An 18,535-nucleotide genomic window follows, 5' to 3' on the forward strand; every position below is an offset into this window, starting at 1 on the left:
TCCTGCACTCCCTGGCTGGCTGTGAGGAGTGGTGGGAGCTGCCCCGGGCACAGTTTTGCTCTTTCTGGGCCCATCAGAAGGGCAGTTGAGGTGCTCAACCCACAGGAGGGGTCTTGGGGCAGGTCAGGGCTGGGGGATTTAAAATAATGGAGCAACGTGGCAAAACAACCAGGGGAGGACTCCTCCAGCTTGGGAAGAAGGTCTCATTTTGCCTCCAGTTTGCCTGAAGTTGGTCCCCTCATTCCTGCCAGCACCCTGCTGCCTTTGTTCCAGCCTCCCAAGCAGCAGCAGATGCCAAACAAATGAGTCTTCCCAGCCCTCTGCAGGGCTTGGTGGTTTTTTTTTTCCCCTCTTGAGTTTCTCCCAGCCTCTGCTGAAGCGTGTGGCAGCATGTTCGGTACTGAGCTGACGGGAAATAAGCTGTCTTTTTTTCCATGCTCTTGGCTGGGAAACTCCACAGCTTTGGACCTGTATGGGTAATAATCTTGGGATAACTCATTAGGCAGGCCATGTAATCAGATGTTACCTGTTTGTAAGTAATCATCCAAAGTGTTGATTCTGGCATAACGCACAGAGCATTGATCCTATTCCTTCAGGCAGCCAAGAAAGCACCAAACTCTTCAGTGTAGCGTTTTCTAGACAGAATTATTTTTATTTTTACTTCTCTCTGCTTATATTTACCTCTACCTGCCTCATTTGCTTCGAATCCAATTAAGAAATAACTCAGCTGATGAACTGTCCCTCACAAAGCGACACGTCGTGCTGGCTGAGAGACCCTTCCAGTGCACTCTGCAGAGCACACATCACCAGAGGATGTGCAGATGAATTCCCATACCAGCAGCTATAGGATTTGCTTTATTTCAGTGCCAAATCAGCATCACTGCTTTTATCAACACTATTATATGTCATGATACCTACAGGAACAGCAGTCAGGCTTTGCAACCCTGGGCCTCCTGCAACCCTTTTTTTTTGTTCCTCGCCCGGGGAAGGCTGCAGTCATCAAAACAAAAGAGGAACCATTTTCTCTCCTGGGAACAGATCACCGAGTTCCCACGAGGCAAAACAAAATTATGCAATGAGAGAGAGAGAGAGAGAGCCGAGGCAAAACGTCCCGGGCATGTGGAGTCTTGTCGTGTGCTCTGAGCGCTCACATTCCAGCAGGCAGGAGAGCAGCATGAAATGGTGGGAGGCTCCCCACGGGCGCATCCAAAACTCCCCCAGGTGTGCAGGAAAAGAGATGAGTCCTCCCCAGCCCTGTCCTGGCAGCACCTCTGTGGCCTGGGAGCTGTTTGTGACCCTGGGAGAACCCATGTCCTCACCAGATGCTACCCGTGGGATGACTGAAAAAATTGCATAAAATAATTTATCAACACCACCGTGGCTGCCACAGGCTTGTTTCCAGTGGGTCTAGTTAAGAGGGAAACACTGGGGGATGGATTTACTATTATTTTTCCTGATTTTTCCTCAAGCTGCTCTGCTGTGGAAAAGAAACCTGAGTCGGGGCCTGAAGTTTGGCTGAAACATTTACAAAAGGAAGGACTGAGTTCATTAAATGTGTTGAATTCCTCTAGGCACGAGGATAGAAAACACGAGTACTCTGAATTATTAATAAAAATATTTTAATTAAAATAGGATAATCTTTCTGGCAACTTCTCTGGCCCTTCCCTTGCATGGGATGCTTCTGCTCAGCTGTCTTATATCCTCTTCTTGCTTTTCTCTTCAGTGAAACCTCTCAAGGCATGGGTTCACTTAAATGTAAAAATGTAAAAGTTTGAAGTTGTGCTCTACATGTAAAAGAGTAAAGTTATACTGCACTGTGGATTTGCAGGCATATCCCTGATGGAATACACATGGAATATCACTGATGGGTTACTCAGAGATGTGAGTGGACTCAGAGCAAAGCCTGTTCCTACAGTGCAGCATGAATGGCTCTGCTGTTCTGCAATATCAAATTTTAGCCTGGTTCTTAGCCAGTATTCTTCCTTGTGAGAGACTCTCCTTACAAAGCCAAGCAAAAAAAAAAAACAAAAAAAACCCAAAAAAAACCACCCAAAAAACAAAGATCCAAAAAAAGTGAGCAGCTTAAATCCTCCAGGGCCTCAGCATTAGAATAAGAGAGTCCATTGTTTCCTATTAATGCTGCTCCAATCCTCTTAATAAAGATAACAGGCTGGCTCGGACACATTTATAGCTACAGGTCATTCTTTCCAGCTGACACAGATAATGGTTGGACTCAGAACCATCAGTCTGATGGGGGTAAAAGCTGGTGGCTCCTGCAAGAAAAGGAAGGAGGAGTGGGTTGTGTGAAGAGAGAGGAGGGTTTGAGCTGTGGCTGTTGCTGAGCAGGCAGAGGTCAGGGTGTATCTGCAATAAAAGCAATAAGCAAAGTTCAGTGGGAAGGGGGAACTGGAGCGTTTCCATGGATGAAGGCACTGAAGAGGGCAAGGGGATAAGGGAGAACTCTTTTAAAAACAGGGAAATAAACTGTTCCTGCTACTTTTAACTTGAAGTTCTAAGACTGAGTTGTGAAAATAAGAGGAAAAAGTGTGTTTCTCTCAACTATTTTGTAGAGAGCACAGCCTGTAGTAGGCATTCAATTAACTTCATGCCTTAGCAGGGTTTTTTTTCATGGAAGTGTTAGTCTTTTTCAGGATTTCCTCTCTCTAACTGTTGTTTGTTCTTATGCCCCATCTCACTAAAGCAGTTGAGCCACCCCCTTCTCAAGCCAGCATTGAAAAAACTAAAGCTACTTCCTTTAAAATCTTTTTTTTTTCCCCCCCTTGAAAATCTCCAGCACAGCGAGTGGGGCTGTGCACTGTGTGTCAAGGGACCCTCAGCTCTCCAATTCTGTGGCATGAAGGCATTAATGCATGGAAAGACTCTGACCCTCTGGAGTTTGTTTCTAAATAGGGCACAGCTCAGAACATCTGAAGGTCTCTGGGGCTCATAGGAGGGAATCTCCTAATGATCTTAGTTACTTTTATACCTGCCTGAGACCAGAGTGCTCTAGTGCAGAGCAGCAACTCTGGGATCACCCAGTGTGCACAAGGAACTGGGGCAGAGAGAACTCAGGAGAGAAGAGCAGGGGAAGAAGAAAATAAAACACCGGAAAAGGAGGTCAAGTAACCACAGTATTAACATCAAATAAAGGCACAAGACAGCCAGAAGAAAAAGAGCAAGGAAACAGCAACTAAAGGATATTACAAGCAAAAGGAATTTGAGAAGGTTTTCCCTCTTTACCTTCTGGGTTTTGTGTTTTTTTTAACCTGCAAAAATGGGACAGCAGTTTGCCAACGCTGAAGGGGAGCAAGGAGAGATCGACGTGGCAGAATTGCAGGAGTGGTACAAGAAGTTTGTGGTTGAGTGCCCCAGTGGGACCCTCTTCATGCACGAGTTCAAGAGGTTCTTCGGGGTCCAGAATAACCAGGAGGCAGCTGAGTACGTTGAAAACATGTTCAGAGCTTTTGACAAGAACGGGGTAAGTGGTGAGGAGTTTTTGCAGTTATTTGTGTCACGGTTTGCGTGTCCTTTCCTGTGCTTTGGAGGTGTTTCAGCGCGGTGCTCACCCTTCATGACACCAAGGCTTGAGGAGGAGCACGGGCTGCACAGGGCTGGGGTGAGCTTATCTTCTCCTAAATCTCTACCCAAAGGAAGATCAGAATGTCCCCTTAAGGGACTGAGGCTGGATTAAAAGGTTGAATTTTAGGCAGTCCCACTTTGAGAGGGTGTTGTTGAAAGATCGTCATGTAGCCAAGGTTGCTACGTGGAAAAATGATGTCTCTGTTGTGATAAAGGGGGAATTACAGTGGAGGAAAGTCCTTCTCAGGTTTGCTGTATGTTGGAGTAAGTGTATTTATATATACAGTATGAACAGGTGGTATATAACAAAATATTGATTTTAGCTTTGCCTTCCAAAAGCAAAGGAATGCTGAACAATTCTGACATTCTGGTTTTGATTCCCTTTGCTGTATTTGTCATCAGGCACCTGCAAAAAGTGGGCTTTCTGGTTTAGTCACAGTTCACACATACCCAGGCTCTGCTGCCAAAGGCAGCCTAATGCTGGCCTGGGATATTTTAAGTACTTAAAATAATGTAACAGAGTTGCTTTTCTCATCTAGACATGGGTAAGCAATGCTTGCCAAGTGGTTCAGTTCTTCTTTCCTGAATCTTTTGATCCTGTTCCAGGTGTGGGGGGTTGTTTGTTGCCACATATCAATACAGGAGAAGGGGAGACAAGTCAGTCATCTCTGATAAACTGATTTCCCTTAAGCTCCCTTTGAAATAAGTGGGGAAAAATCACAGTGAGGTGGCAACAAAAGTCAGTTTGTGAGAAAGGATAAAAAAACCCTCATGGAATACGTGGGCAGGTCAGATTTGTCTCAGAATCTGAAGCTGGAAAAACCCACATTCCTCAAAAACAAGAAAAGAAAGGTTCATGTCCCAGATTTAGTTATGAAAGTTGTGCAGAGCAAACAATGTGCCTAAAAGATGAAGTCCCAATCCTAGTTTTTAGGAGCTTTCCTAACGAGACCAAAAGCCTATCTTTAGGGGATGCTGATAGATAAAGAACACTAAATTTAGGCAGGGAGTTTGCTGGAATATAATCAGTTGAGCAAGCCCTAACCACCTAAAGGATTATTGGTAATACAATAAGAAGATGGAAACAAATTCTCAATTGTCTTTTCGTGCTCCCTGGGCAGCACAAGCAGCTGTTGCTCCCAGGGGTTATGGAGCACTTTGGTGCCTGTGGGCAGATGGGGTCACACAGCCCAAAATCTCCCAAGGGTTTGCTGAGGGTGGGGAGGGTTGGGAGGTGCCAAAGGGGCCCTGGCTGAGCCCTGGGGAGGGTGTTGATCTTTATGAGGACCATATTTTTGAGTGCCCTGAATCCCTTCAGGGTGAAGTTTTTAGGAGGATGAACATCCTGGTGTAAATCCTTTATTGGGGGTGTTTCTTGCTGCCTTCTTCAGATTGGTGACATTTCCATTGTCAGATTCTTCCTGCTCAATCCAGAGAAAACCAGACAGAAGGATGGGGGACAGGGGTAATGGTTGGGTGTTGGAGCAACCTGGGCTAGTGGGAGGTGTCCCTGCCCATGGCAGGGAGTGGAATGAGATGAATTTTAAGGTCCCTTCCAACCCAAACCATTCTGTGATTCCATGATCTGCCTCCCTCTCCTTCAGGTAAATTTGTGGGGCATTTAAATCTCTCATTTCTGGAGTCTGACAGGTGTCCCTTCCCCCCTTGTTGCACTGCAGGAGAATTGCAGAATCCCCACTGCCAGACTCCCCAGAGGGGCATGGCTGTGCTTACTGAGGGTGCTGAGCTGGCACAGACCTTCTTTAAAGTGCCAAATAAACAGCTGTCCCATGGAATACCTTTCTGGCAACTTCTATCCAGGTTTTTTAGAGCTTTTAAAGCAGTTTTCTATCAACTGTCCCCAGTTAGGTGTCACCCAGCTGCTGCTTTTCTGTTTCTGCAGGATAACACCATTGATTTCCTGGAATATGTCGCTGCCTTGAATCTTGTTTTACGAGGAAAACTGGAACACAAGCTGAGGTGGACGTTCAAAGTGTATGACAAGGATGGGAATGGCTGCATAGATAAACCTGAGCTGCTGGAAATCGTTGAGGTAAGTGGGCATTGCTTCATCACTTATTTAAGCAATGCCTGTTCTTTGGCAATGTAATGATGTGTATGGGGCTTGTGAGAACCAGGTTTCAAGGATGGTGATCAAGTGAAAATGCCTGACCTTTGGGGAAGGGGTTCTGTGCTCAGTGGAGCCTGGTGGGGTGTCTGAGGGGTCTGTTATACCCACTGTGGGCAACCTGGCCCTTGCTGCTCTATCCAGAGATCCTGGATCTCTGCTCTGCCTTCCCTTTCAACCCCTTTACACCAAGATTCATCTCACTGGCCAGCTGGGAGAGGGTTTCACACCATTCCCCTTTATAGGAGCTGTTTCCTGCCCTGAGTAGCTGGTGAGAACACACTGAGTGGCACAAATTAGCACAGAAATCCATTTTTAATCGTTCCTTTCTGGGTTTCTGCAGTTCTGCACTTAGATTTGATTGGTGACTGTGTGAAGGTGTGAGAAGAGGCACCTTCTCTTCTCCCAAGCAACAAATGACAGAACAGGAGGAACTCACCCCAAGCTGCATCAGGGGAGGTTTAGATTTGGTTATTAGAGAGAATTTATTCACTGAAAGGGTTCTCCAGTGGTGGAGTCACCCCCCCTGGAGGGATTTAAAAGCCATGTAGATGTGGCACTCGGGGACATGGTTTAGTGGTGAACACAGCAGTGCTGGGTTAACAGTTGGACTGGGTGGTCTTTTCCAAGCTGAACCATCCTCTGGGGCTCAGCAGACAGTCAGACACAGGGGACCTGTGCCCTTACTTGATGGGACTACCTTGGTGCTTGTGCTGGAGCACCTCAGGTGCTGCTCCCCTTGCACAGCAGGACATGGGAGGCTCAGCCAGTGGTTCCCCCACATTCTAAGATCTCAGGGGAAACGCAGTATCGAGGACACATCAGGAACTGAACGTGGGGAAAGCAGATTTTGCCTGGGAAGCGTGAGCAGGTTGTCACCTGCAGCCCCAGGTGTGGGGGAACGGGGTCAGCCTGTCTGGGCCACATCCCATTTTTAGTCTTGAGGTCAGCTAAGAACTGCCCAGAACTGTGTTAGGCCACTGCTAATCCCCCCTCTGGGGTGATTTGAGACAAAACCCTTCAGCCTAAGGAGTAAAGGTAACAGTGAACAGGTGGCTGTCAAGGGAGGGAGGAGTAGATAAAAACCTGACCCCTTCCCGTGGCAAAGGGGAACAGAAGCTGTTGGGTCAAACTCTGTGCTAATGCAGGCTTGATCTTGCAGTTTGGGCACAAGTTCCTGGGGAGAGAGGGCTGGGTGAGTCCAGCTATGCCTGGCTTTGGATGTGAGCGAAAAAATCCCAGTCAGGTCAGGTGACTTTCCCATCTGTGAAACTCTCACTTTGCTCTTTGCAAAGGAACCCTGAGGCCTGACCAATATGTGTGAGGAAAATGGGAGGGCAGCAGTTTCAAAGAGCAGATGAGGTAAATCCGCAGCCTGTGCAGGCAGAAGGTCAGGGGTTTCATTCCAGATCTGAGGCTGCTGAGTGGCAGATCCTTCCAGAAAGGTCAAACCCACGGCCTTTGGAAAAGACCTTTACAGTGTTGGGGATGATAATGGAGCTCACTGCTTTTCACTTTCCAGTTCTTTTCTTAATTTGTGACCGTCTTTTCAGTCCATCTACAAGCTGAAGAGGGCGTGTTGGTCGAACATTGAGGACAGGACCCCATTGCTCACCCCAGAGGAGGTTGTGGACAGGATATTTGAGTTAGTGGATGAGAATGGGGATGGTAAGTGATCAGTGGCACAGATTGCATTCATGTCTAATGAGAATTACCTGTGCTGGGCAGGCTGGCTTTGATTGTGGCTCTCCAGAAACCCCTTGGCACTATTGTGTTATAACAGACTCCCTGGGTTTGGTTCTGGTGTGTTTGATAGAATCGAAAGTAACTTGGTGGAGGAGGGTGAAATGATTGTTATTGTTATTTTAACATAAAACACAGAGGAATCACTGTTCTTTCTGGACTGTGATGCCACACAGATCTCATCCTCTGAAAGCCCCCAGGAGCCAGAGGACAGGTCCTGGTCCCAGCACAAACAGCCTGAATAAAGACAGTGGTTCCCAACAGGGGCTTGCAGGATCAGACTTGCAGCCCTGGAGGAGCCTGGGGGAGCTGCTGAGACATTTCCTGTCTCTTGTTCTGATGGGGCAGGTGAATGCACTGGCCACAGCCTGTGGTTTGTCTTTCAGAGCCCTGGCCTGAACTAGGTGGGGGAATGAAGCAAACTCTTGTCTGATTAGCATATTATCTGAGACACAGATGGCATTTGCTTCCTGCCTTCTCTTATCTCTCCCCTTTTGACTCTGCAATCTTGTGTCCTCCTCATCTCATCCACAGGGCAGTTGTCTCTTGAGGAGTTCATTGATGGAGCCAGGAAAGACAAGTGGGTGATGAAGATGTTGCAAATGGATGTGAACCCCGGGGGATGGATCAGTGAGCAGAGGAGGAAGAGTGCTTCCCTTTGAGAAAATTCAGCTTTGATTCAGCTGAAAGAGTGATGCTGACTCCAAGTGTGACTCCTCCTCTAGGGTGGTAGGGACTTTCCCTTGTAATCCAATCTCAGCATCCAGATGATGAAAACTTGGGATGGTTTAAGAAGCCGTATCTCGACCTAAAACCCACGTGCTGCTGGTACCCAGAGACTATTTTTGGCCCATGAATAAGTCTTCCTGTGTACACAGTACTGTGTTTACCAGCTCTGGTTTTTGGTTACACCCCAAGGAACAAACTTTTTTTTGGTATTTCTTTTGTGGCTTCCTGCAGCAGATCCTGAGCAGGGGTTTTTTTTCAGTCTGGTGACAGACGGGATCGGGAGGTAAGAAATCCAGGCAGCGGTCCTGGTGTTTGCATCACTCAGAGATACAGCACAACAAACCACCTGTGGCACCAGCAGAGGGGTTCTGGCAGGTGTGAGATGTCCAGGATGTCTGGGTGGGTATTTTGTAGCCTAAAATGTCAAATTACTGAAGACCAACAGATTACTGCTGTCAAAAATGGGAGTTGGGCTAGAGCAGTAGCCAAGCCAACACACAGAGCTGAGGAAAACAGTGCATGGGCTGGAGAGGGAGAGCAGTAACTCCTTCCCCTCCCTCCTGTGGACCAGGGTGTGCTCCTTCTGCCTGCTCAGAGGGTCTCTGAGGGGCTGGATAAATGCTGTTCCAAACACTGAGCAGCACAGGAATTGTTCCTCTTCAGGGCCCCATTTAGAGGACAGAAGGGCACAGAGGTGACTGGGCTCCCTTTGAGCCCTTGGTTCTTAGGGAATCATCCCTCTGGAACAGCCCCTGTTCCATGGAGGGGTGGGTGAGCTCCAGGAGCTCCAGGGCTTTCACTGCACTGGGGAAAGTTTTCTGTGGGAGCAGAGATAAAGAAGGAGCAGAGTTTTGCTTGGCAGCGTCTCTGCAATGAGAGGATTTGTGCTGCTTTATTGGCAGGACCACCTAATCACGAATCACAGGATGGTTTGGGTTGGAAGGGACCTTAAAACTCACCCAGTTCCTACCCCCTGCCCAGGGCAGGGATGCCACTCATTAGATCAGGTTTCTCCAAGCCTTGTCCAGCCTGGCCTTGAAAAGAAGAGAAAAAGTGACAAAAATCTGAGTTATGTAGCAGTACAGTGGTTTTACACTGGACTTAACTTAGCCACAGTTACAAAATTTGCACACGTTGCAGGCTGAGCTCTGCTGTTCCAACCCGTATTTCCACATATATCCATGTGGAAAAAGAATTTGGGTTGGTTGAATCAATATTTTGGGTCACCTTGATTGGCTTTACCGGCTCATTTACAAGAGAAATGTAACCAGGAAAAATAACAGGAGTTTGCCTGTTTTATTTTAGTTTTCCCCTGAGGTCAGTGGACCAGGTCATACCAATGAAACTATTTACAATCCCTTTTTTGTGGCCTTTAATTAGGAGTGTACTATCTGTCATTAGTTGATTAGTTGGCTGGTTTGTGGTCACGTCAGTTTAGCCAGTGGTTAAATTCAGGAACAGGAGGAAGTGTTCAGGATAAGACATAATCAGTGCTAGAGTTCAAATCATATAGATTTCCACTTCAAAATAGCCTTTCTAAGAGTTCTCTGTAAATACACACTAGTCTGTGCTGTGCTTACTTATCAGAGCTGATTAGAATCCTGGTTTGTGCTGCTCTTTCAAGTCAATAGTTTATCAGCCAAAAAGATCTGACAGGAAAATCTTTCTTCTGACTTGAAAGCCCCCCCCCCCCCGTGAAAACATTCACTTTTGTGAAACATTGGCATGAAAACATTCAACTTGCGGAGAAACGTTTTCATGAGAGGATACAAATCTCTAATTCCTTGAATTTCAGCATCTCAACCAACGTAACAAACTCCGCTCCTTGCACCGTTTTGAAGTGGCTTAGTTTAGTTACTGCAGTTGCATGTCGCTGGTTTATTTAAATGCTTTAAATTCTCTAATTCTGCTCGGCCCCAGGCACTGCAGGGGCTGTTGGGTGGTCTCATGCCAGCACCCCTCTCCTGGGGGTGCAGAGGGCATCCAGCACGGAGCACTTGTACAGCTGTTGGTAGAAATTTTGTAAACACACGACTTGAATAAAGAAATATTTATTAAAGCCCTTTGTTTTGCAGTATTTCTTTTTTTTTTTTTTTTTTTTGCTAAGCATAAAAGGGAAGACCTGTGTAAGCACCTGAGCATCTGAGTGAAACTGTAGCCTGTGAGACTGATATATTGAATTTAGGGGAGGTGTTGGTGTAAGAGCTGGGTAAGACAGAGATAAGGCAGAATAGGGAATGAGTCTCTTCTGTTTAACTTTCATGTGATGACAGCAAAAAGCATAACAATATGAGTAAAAAAAATCACATTTCCCAATGGAATTTGAAATAGGTGCTTAAAATAAAGTGAGCTGACAGCGCTGCAGATGCCCCTACTTTGACCCTGCCAGGGCTGAAGCAGGAACCCCAAGGAATTTTGGGTTCAGGAGCTGGATGTTTCCACCTCCTCTGGCCTGGGCAGATCTGGGATGGAACTGCTGGATATAGCTATGTCAGTGCTGGCACAGCCCAGTGGAAAACTGTTCCTCTTACTAGTTGTGTAATCTTTTGTCAGGGAATCACAGGCTGCTTTAGCCTTGGTCCTATTTTTAAATCAATAGGTATAAACCCTCTGATCTCTTCCCAAACTCAACTCAACTGTTTGCAGCAAGCTGTTGATGTCAGGCATTCTGCATAATCCGTTTTCCAGACTTACAGCCCAGCTAGAATTGGATTTGGCTGATCGGATTTCTTTCTGGGCTAAATTTGGAAATAGGATGGCTTGGAAAAGGCAAATGCCATGTGATTTTTCTGGGCTACCATCTGCTCCCGTGTTTGATGCCCCTGGAGCTGGGCAGGATTCAAGGTGGAATAATCAGGTTAGAAAGTTGGCTGTTGCTTAAGGGAAGAGGGATCAGGGGCCAAGGAGGCATCACATCCTAAAATACTCTGGAAGATGCATTCCTGGAGAAAGCACTGAGCAGCAGAAATAAAAGGCTGAGAGGAAAAGAGGATCATTACTCCCAGCTCTGTGCTTAGGCAGGCTCTGGGTCTGTGAAATGATGTTCAGAGAGGGGAGGTTCATCCCTGGGCAGTGGGGCTCAGCGGGTACCCAGAGGGAAGCTTTGTGTCCAGGTCATTCCCAAAGCACCTCTGTGCAGCTCTACCAGTATGGGAAGATTCTTTAAAATTTTAATTTCTTTCTTTTGTTTCTTTTCTTTGTTTTTTCTCTTTCTGTCTTTCTCTTCTTTCCTTCCCTTTCCCTACTATCCTTTCTTCTCCTCTCCTTTCTCTTCTTTCTGTTCTTCCTTTTCTTCAAAGGAAAAAGCCCCTCAGAACTTTAGAAAGTGTCTCAAACGCATCACCCTTAAATATCCTGTGTTTAAGGCAGCCTGCTGGTGTTCTGGGATCAGGGGGGTGCTGCAGGAAAACGGGATAAGCGCTGTGGAGCGGAAAAAAGACCTTTGGGAATCTGAGAGAGAGTTTTATATAATTTCTCTGCCGTTTGGGTCTCCTGCCCCACCTCTCGGGGATACACAAGGGGGATGTTTCTGCCTTTTGAGCTCATCATTCCCTTTCCCTCTGATTTTGGGGTGGATCGGGCCCATCCCGGCGGATTCCCGGGATTCCCGATGGAGCCGGCAGGGGGCGCTGCCGGACGCGGGAGAAGGGACCTGGAGAGTGTCCAAAGGGCTCCCAAAAAACAGAGACAGGGATGGGGGGGAATGGCTGTGAACTGGCACAGGAGAGACTTAAAGGAGATATTAGGAAGGAATTCTTTGCTTTGAGGGTTCACTGGCACAGGCTGCCCAGGGAAGCTGTGGCTGCCCCATCCCTGGGAGTGTACAAGGCCAGGTTGGATGGGGCTTGGAGCAACCTGGGCTGGTGGGAGGTGTTTTTCAAGCACTGGCAGAGGCTGCCCAGGGAGGTGGTGGAGTCCCCATCCCTGGAGGTGTCCAAGGAAGGACTGGACGTGGCACTCAGTGCTCTGGGCTGGGGGACAAGGTGGGATCAGGCACAGGGTGGACTCGGTGATCCCGGAGATCTTTCCAACCCTAATGATTCCATCATTCTGTACCCACCTCATTGCAGGGGAGTTGGGCTAGATGTCCTTTAAATGTGCCTTCCAACTCAAACTGTTCTCTAATTCCACCATTTTAGTGCAGCTACAGCTCTTCTGAACAAACCTGGCTCCAGGGGCTGGTCCCAGCTCACCCCAAGGCAGAGGCAGAGCTGGGAGCTGGAGTCAGACCTGCAGCCTCCCAGGCCCATCCCTCCCAAAAAATCCTCCCCCACACTCACCAGGGAGGCTGTGCTGCCTCCCAGCACCAGGGATATCGTCACAAGGGTGAGCAATGTGCCTGTGGCACCTCAACAGCCACCACTATTTGGAAATAAATTAATTATGCATGAGCTGGGGCAGGGAGAGTCACAACGTTTGGTTTTTAATTATTTCTTATTTGCTTTCTTAGAGGCTGAAAAAACATCCTTTGGAGGAGAGACAGGGAGGTTTGAAAGGTGTCTTCGGCCTGCTGGCAATTCTGACACAGCCTTTTCAGAATAACTTTGTCTTTATAAATAGACCTTGGGCTTGTCAGAGCTGCTTTTTGGGTGCAGAGGAGGGGCTGAAGGAAGCACAGGAGGGACTGGCTTAGAAAGCCCACACTGAGCTCAGCTCCCTCCTGGTGCTGTTGTAAAGCCAAAGCGCTGTTAAGTTTTGTGCTGGTCATTTGTGGGGGAGTTAATTTTTGCTGCAATGAGGAGTGTCACACGTTGAGTAAACAGCTCAGCCCACCTTTAATAAGCAGTTTGCAGCTTCTCTCTCTTGCACCGGTGTGAGTGGACAGGTTGGCCCATCAAAAGGGTTCCTTTCCATGGTGTGTTTCTGTGCCTGACAACAACCCCAGAGCCTGAACCTGCTGGTCTGTTTGGGTGAAAAACAGGCCAGGAGGGAGTTGTGGGGCTGCCATGAAGGGAGGAAAACAGGATGCGCCTGGAAATGTGGGTGGGTAAAGCAGAGCTCCGGAGGAAAGAGTTGTAGGACTGCCCAGGGGGTGGTAGTTTTACTAAAAGTTTTACTGAAGGTTTTACTAAAGGTTTTACTAAAGGTTTTAGTAAAGGTGAAGCTGCCTGACTTGATGCAGATGAGGTTCAGAAGAGCAGGCAGCACCCAGGGGATGCAAGAACTACTTTACACTTTACAGATCTCTCCCCAGAGCTTGCCCTGTTCTTGTAGAAGATCTACTTTAATAAAGTCAAACCAAAGAGTTTTGCACTTGCATGAGCCAGTTAATCTGTCCTGCTGGAAACAGAAGGGTTGATTGATAAAAAGAAGAAGCACAACCTGAAATAATGTTGTAAAACACCTTTATTAGTTCACTACAAGACTGGAAGTACAAAAGCTTCCAGGCAATACACTGTCCAGTGAACAAGACAGGAAAAATGGTCCGAAAGTTGCTTACGAATCGCGAACCCCCACTGCTAAATAACAAGACTTTCATCTGGGCAAGAAACCCTTCCTGGTGTCCTGTATTGCCTCACCATGCCTGAAACCTGCTCCCATCAGATGAGGAAGCTTCTCCCAAGCAGCAACCAAGGCGCAGCCCCGGCTCGGCGTTGGGGTCGGGGGGTGGGTGGGCTGGGGCGAGGCCGCCGCTCCCGCAGCCGCCCTTGTGCGTGTGCGGGGTCCTGGGAGCAGCCCCTGCTCGTGGCACGAGGCTGCCGTGCCCAGGGTGCTCTGAGAAGGGGTTTTTTTTTACTCCATGGGGGACTGTGATTGATCCCACGTCACAGAGGATGGTACCCGTGGCTCGGGTACTCGTGGTGCGGGCGCCGCGGCTCGCCCGTCTCTAGCAGCTCACCCACCTCTCCAAAATGCACGCAGGCTTTGGAGTGAAGACCACCTTGATGCTCGAGTGTAACACATAGGGCAGCTTGATTTTGCTGTCCAGGTGGTAAAATGTGCAGGAATACTCCTACAGAGGTGCAAAGCTTCTCCCTCTCAGGTTACTGCCTTTGCAGTACTTATGTCTGGTTCTACTTATCTGGAAGTACTTATTACTTCCAGATACTTCAAGGAATAAAATGCCCTTAAAGTCCAGGTTGTTTTTAAAAAAAGGCACCATTCGATGTTTTTAATGCTTTTAAACAAAGAAAAGCCACTGCATTCACCCCTCCCCTTTTTCTAGCTCGTAAATGTTTTTACCTTACCTTATCACTAATCGTTGCTAATAATAAATCAAAGAACAGATGACCAGAAATGGTGACTGCTGGCTCTGGAAATATGAACGGGAGGAGAAGGTTTAGTTTTGCTTTTCTAGGACCCCCTCTCTCTGGGGCCAAGTGCTGGGCAGCCCTGGGGTTTGTCCCCTGCCAAGGCTGCAGATGCCAGTGTTGGCCACAGCCTAAATTTTGAAGGGCTGTGTGTTCTCAGGCTCGTGATGCTCCTCTGCCTGGGGAGGTGGCATTGTCCCCCCACTCTGCTCAGCAGCAACGTCCAGAGGCCCCTGCACAGCTCAGGGCTCGTGGAAATCTGGGGTGGGGCGTGTGTTTTCCGTATGTCCACGTCCCCTCCTTGCAGCAGCTTTTCCTCTTGCGCCAGGCAGGGCCCCCAGCTCCCCCGAACCATCTGCCAGGGGAGCAAGTCCTGGCCACACACTGGCACTGGGACAGTCCACCAGCTCCCACAACCACGACACGATTTGAAGTTAATAACGCAAGGGGGGGAGAGGTGGAGGCGAAGGGGAGGGCGTTACGGGGCGGCCGCTGCCTCCTCCAGCTCGTGCGGGTTCTTCCCGTCGTTCTGGATCAGCCGGACGATGTGCGTCAGGTCCAGGCTGCGGGTCAGGATGTCCAGCAGCATTTCGTCCTTCTGCACGCCCTCCATGAACTCCTCCAGGGAGAGCTCACCTGCGGGAGCACGGTCAGAAAGGGCCTGTTAGATCCTGCAGCCTCCCTGAGGGTGTCGCAGCAGCCCCCCCAGGGGAGTTGTACAGACTCTGAATTCGGGGTCTTGAATATGTGTGTCGTACACCCTGAACCCCACCGCAGATCCCCGCCCTGCCAGCAGGACAAGGGGCAGTTTGCAGCGTCCCCTTGGGCCAGCTGCAGCCCACAGAGGGGATGGGGAGCTCAACCTTCACAGAGAGCCACCCCCTGCCAGCTCTCCCCAGATTCTGGTGTTTTGGGATGGCAGGACCTACAGTTGCTCTGGCAGCCTGAACTGCAGGTAAGGGGGAAGGTGGGAGCATGGGAATTGCTTGGGGAGGTTCCTCACCATCTCCGTTTATATCAATTTTGTCGAACACCATGTCCGTGAACTCCTCAGCCGACATCGAGGTGTTGCAGCGGTTGATGGATCGAATAGCCTGGAGGGAATGAAGGACACAAAGGAATTACTGAGTGTTGTGCAGGTTGTGTGTCCATCAGCACAAGTGGCCAAGGGGCCAGAGAGACCAGACACCATGAGAGGCTGAACTATTCTGCAGGCAGTTAGGTTTCAAAAGCAATAAGTCTTGCCTAAGAAAACCAGAGATTAAAATCACTTTGAAAGGCAGTCAGTGCTTTACAAGATTTTCTGGGCATGCTGGGATAAGCCAGGAGCTGTTCACCTCTGGAAACCCTTAGATTAGGGTGCTTATCTCAGTCCAAGTTTCAGTGGATGGGGTTAAACAACCAGAAGAAGACCAGGGGCTGCTGTGTGTCAGAGTGTGTAGGTGCCATGGGAGGTTGTGGGATATTGGAGACAGGACCACCAGGGAGGACTGGCAGAGGACAAGCAGCAGGTTTGGCCAGTGCCTACTAATTTACCACGGAATTAGCTGGGTTGGAATGTTCCTCTTACAACCTTTCTGTCTACCTGCGTGTAATGACCACCTGTGCTAGAAATGGAAAAGCTGAGCCCACTCACTTTGATGATGTTCAGCAACTCTCCCCGGTCAATGCAGCCATTCCCGTCCACATCGTAGAGCTTGAAGTACCACCGCAGCTTCTGGTCCACCTTCCCTTTCAGGACCAGGCTCAGAGCTGCCACATATTCCATAAAATCTATGTAGCCATCCTGAAAGCAGAAGGTTAGAAGCTAAGATGAGATTAAAAGCAGAGAGCCAGGCAGTCTGTGATTTTCCTGGTCACTTCTGGAGGTCCCTGATGGAACTGGCCCCCACTGGTGGCCTCCACCTTGAGACAGGATCTTGGGGAGCACAGCAGAGGGCAGGGGGGTGTGGGTCCCCTGCATGCCCAGTGGTTAAAGCCAAGGTTCCATCTTAATCTGTGCAGAGCCATCACAGAATTAGAGAATCACTGAAGTTAGAAAAGGCCTCCAAGATCATCAGATCCAACCTTGGACTGTTATGTGCTGGGAAAGGAATGAACTCGGTGGGTGTTCCTGGCTTGGGGACTAAGGAAGCCTCCAAAGCCTGTGCTCAGGGAATCTCTTTATGCAAAGCAGTGGTAATTCAGAGGCCAAAGAGGCACAGGCTTATGCAGATGAGTCCTGATGGATCACACAACCTTATCCTGCCTGCACACACCTACAGCTCTTTTCTGCTGCAAGGGGGTCTTGGATGAAAAAATCCCGGAGGGGAATAACATCAGGAGTCACCCCATCTTGTTGGTGGCATCTGGGCCTAGATGCTGCTCTGTGCCTGTGCCATTTCTGTATTTGCTTCACATTTGGTCACGCCAAAAGCACAAACACTTTTATCTTTGACTTTCCTCCCAGGTGTTTGCCCACCTCCAGCTCCTGCCATGGCGTTAAGAGACCTTCAGCTGGACCCACGGAGGGCTCACTCCCAGAGCTGTGGCTTACTGCAAAGCTGCTGGCATGAGCTCACAGGCCACCAGCCTGCCTCCAGACACTACCCACGATGCCCACAGCTCCTGCAAGGTTGCTGAAATGCCTCGTGCCCAGCTCAGAGCGTTCCCGTGGCACTTGGAAGGAAAGTGGCACACGGGACGTGGCACGTACGGCCCTGGCAGCGCTCAAAACTCGAGTGGATGTGGCACCTGGGGATATGGTTTAGTGGTGAACATGGTGGAGCTGGGTTAAGGCTTGGACTTGGTAATCTTAGAGGTCTTTTCCAAGCCTGATGATTCCATGATTCCGTACTACCAGCCACGGACAGTTCATTAGATCATAAGTCAGGGTTTTGTGAATGAACAAAGCCACCGCTCCATGGGGCTGGTTCAGGAGGAGATCATCTGCTTTATCCCACTGCTGCAGGAGCCAGATTAAGTATAAATAGCTGCTAAGCCCCATGCCCAGCAGGATTTCCCATGCATCAGTTCCCTTTTCAGGCATGCACTGAAACATGGTGCAGCGATAAAGGTAAAGGCCAAGGCACCAGCAAACACCTGAAGGATTTGGGGCCTGATTTGCATTTTTATCAATGGGATTAAGGGCTTTAAAACCTTGGAGTTGCCCTAAAATATACTCCTCATCTCACAGGAGGCACAATTGCAAATCATTTGCAAGCAAAGGAGGATGTTGTTTGCTCTCAGAGACTCAGCATCCAGCTGCTTTCCTGGCAGCATTCCCAAATTTGTGCAGGTGCTCCAGGACTGCCCCGTTTCTGGAGGTCCAGCACAGCAACATCCCGAGCAGCAAAACCTCCCTCCTCACAGGGAACAAAGGACCTGAGCTCCTTATCACAGAGGGCAGAGCACACGGGGGAAAAAAAAAAAAAAAAATCAATGAAACTAATCCATTTATAATGTAAAGCAATGCAAAACAGAGCCGATCTGTTCTGTAAACTGTGGCTCGTGGCTCGGGAACTCGCTGTCTCTGCATGAATGCAGCCCTTGTTCTCACACCCCTTGCTCCTTACTGTCACAACATTTGATACTTAAGGATTAAAGGGCACCTCATTTTAAAGGGATCACAGCCTGCCAGATAAAACCCCACTGTTTTAATCACTTAAAACCAAAAGGAAAATATCAGCTCTGGGAGAAGTCTGTTCCCTCGCAGAACAGGCAGCAGGTGGAGAGGTTTTTTTTTTTTTTGCTGCCACTTTTCACCTCACATAACTGATTTTGCAATTTACGAGGCCACAGAAAATCAGGCTGTGCATACTCAGGACAGTTTCTGGATCACACACACCCCACAAACACACCACAGGGGATCGCAGGGAGCAGAGCACAGCCCATCCCAGCGCAGCCGAGTGGGAAGGACAATATTTACCTTATTGAAGTCGAACGTCTCAAACATTTGCTCAACGTATTTGTTCGCTGAAGGACTCAGGTTTTTCAAGCCAAAAAACTGTTTGAACTCGTAGAGGGTGAGCTGGCCAGAAGGACACTCCGTCATGAACTTCTTGTACCACTGGTGGCACTCGGTGGTGCTCAGCTCCTCCACGGTTTTCCCGTCCATGTTCCCCAT

The 18,535-nt window shown here is 48.7% G+C and overlaps 2 protein-coding genes across 2 annotated transcripts; one reads left to right on the plus strand and one right to left on the minus strand.

Moving 5' to 3' along the window:
* The first annotated feature begins 2,760 nt into the window (after positions 1-2,760).
* Positions 2,761-9,103, plus strand: GUCA1B (guanylate cyclase activator 1B). The gene is made up of 4 exons (XM_027895175.1): positions 2,761-3,478; positions 5,483-5,632; positions 7,261-7,375; positions 7,985-9,103. Exons 1-4 carry the CDS (start codon positions 3,275-3,277, stop codon positions 8,110-8,112), a joined length of 597 nt encoding a protein of 198 aa, XP_027750976.1. The 5' UTR covers positions 2,761-3,274; the 3' UTR covers positions 8,113-9,103.
* Positions 9,104-14,908: 5,805 nt separating this feature from the next.
* On the minus strand, positions 14,909-18,535 carry GUCA1A (guanylate cyclase activator 1A). Its single transcript, XM_027895193.1, has 4 exons — positions 18,338-18,535; positions 16,067-16,216; positions 15,434-15,524; positions 14,909-15,066 (listed from the first exon to the last, which is right to left on the minus strand). The coding sequence occupies exons 1-4, from the start codon at positions 18,533-18,535 to the stop codon at positions 14,909-14,911; spliced, it is 597 nt and encodes a 198-aa protein (XP_027750994.1).

This window comes from Empidonax traillii, unplaced genomic scaffold, assembly GCF_003031625.1.
Source record: "Empidonax traillii isolate 1590-97213 ecotype Southwest subspecies unplaced genomic scaffold, ASM303162v1 scaffold451:size1465578, whole genome shotgun sequence".
Classification (NCBI taxonomy): domain Eukaryota; kingdom Metazoa; phylum Chordata; class Aves; order Passeriformes; family Tyrannidae; genus Empidonax; species Empidonax traillii.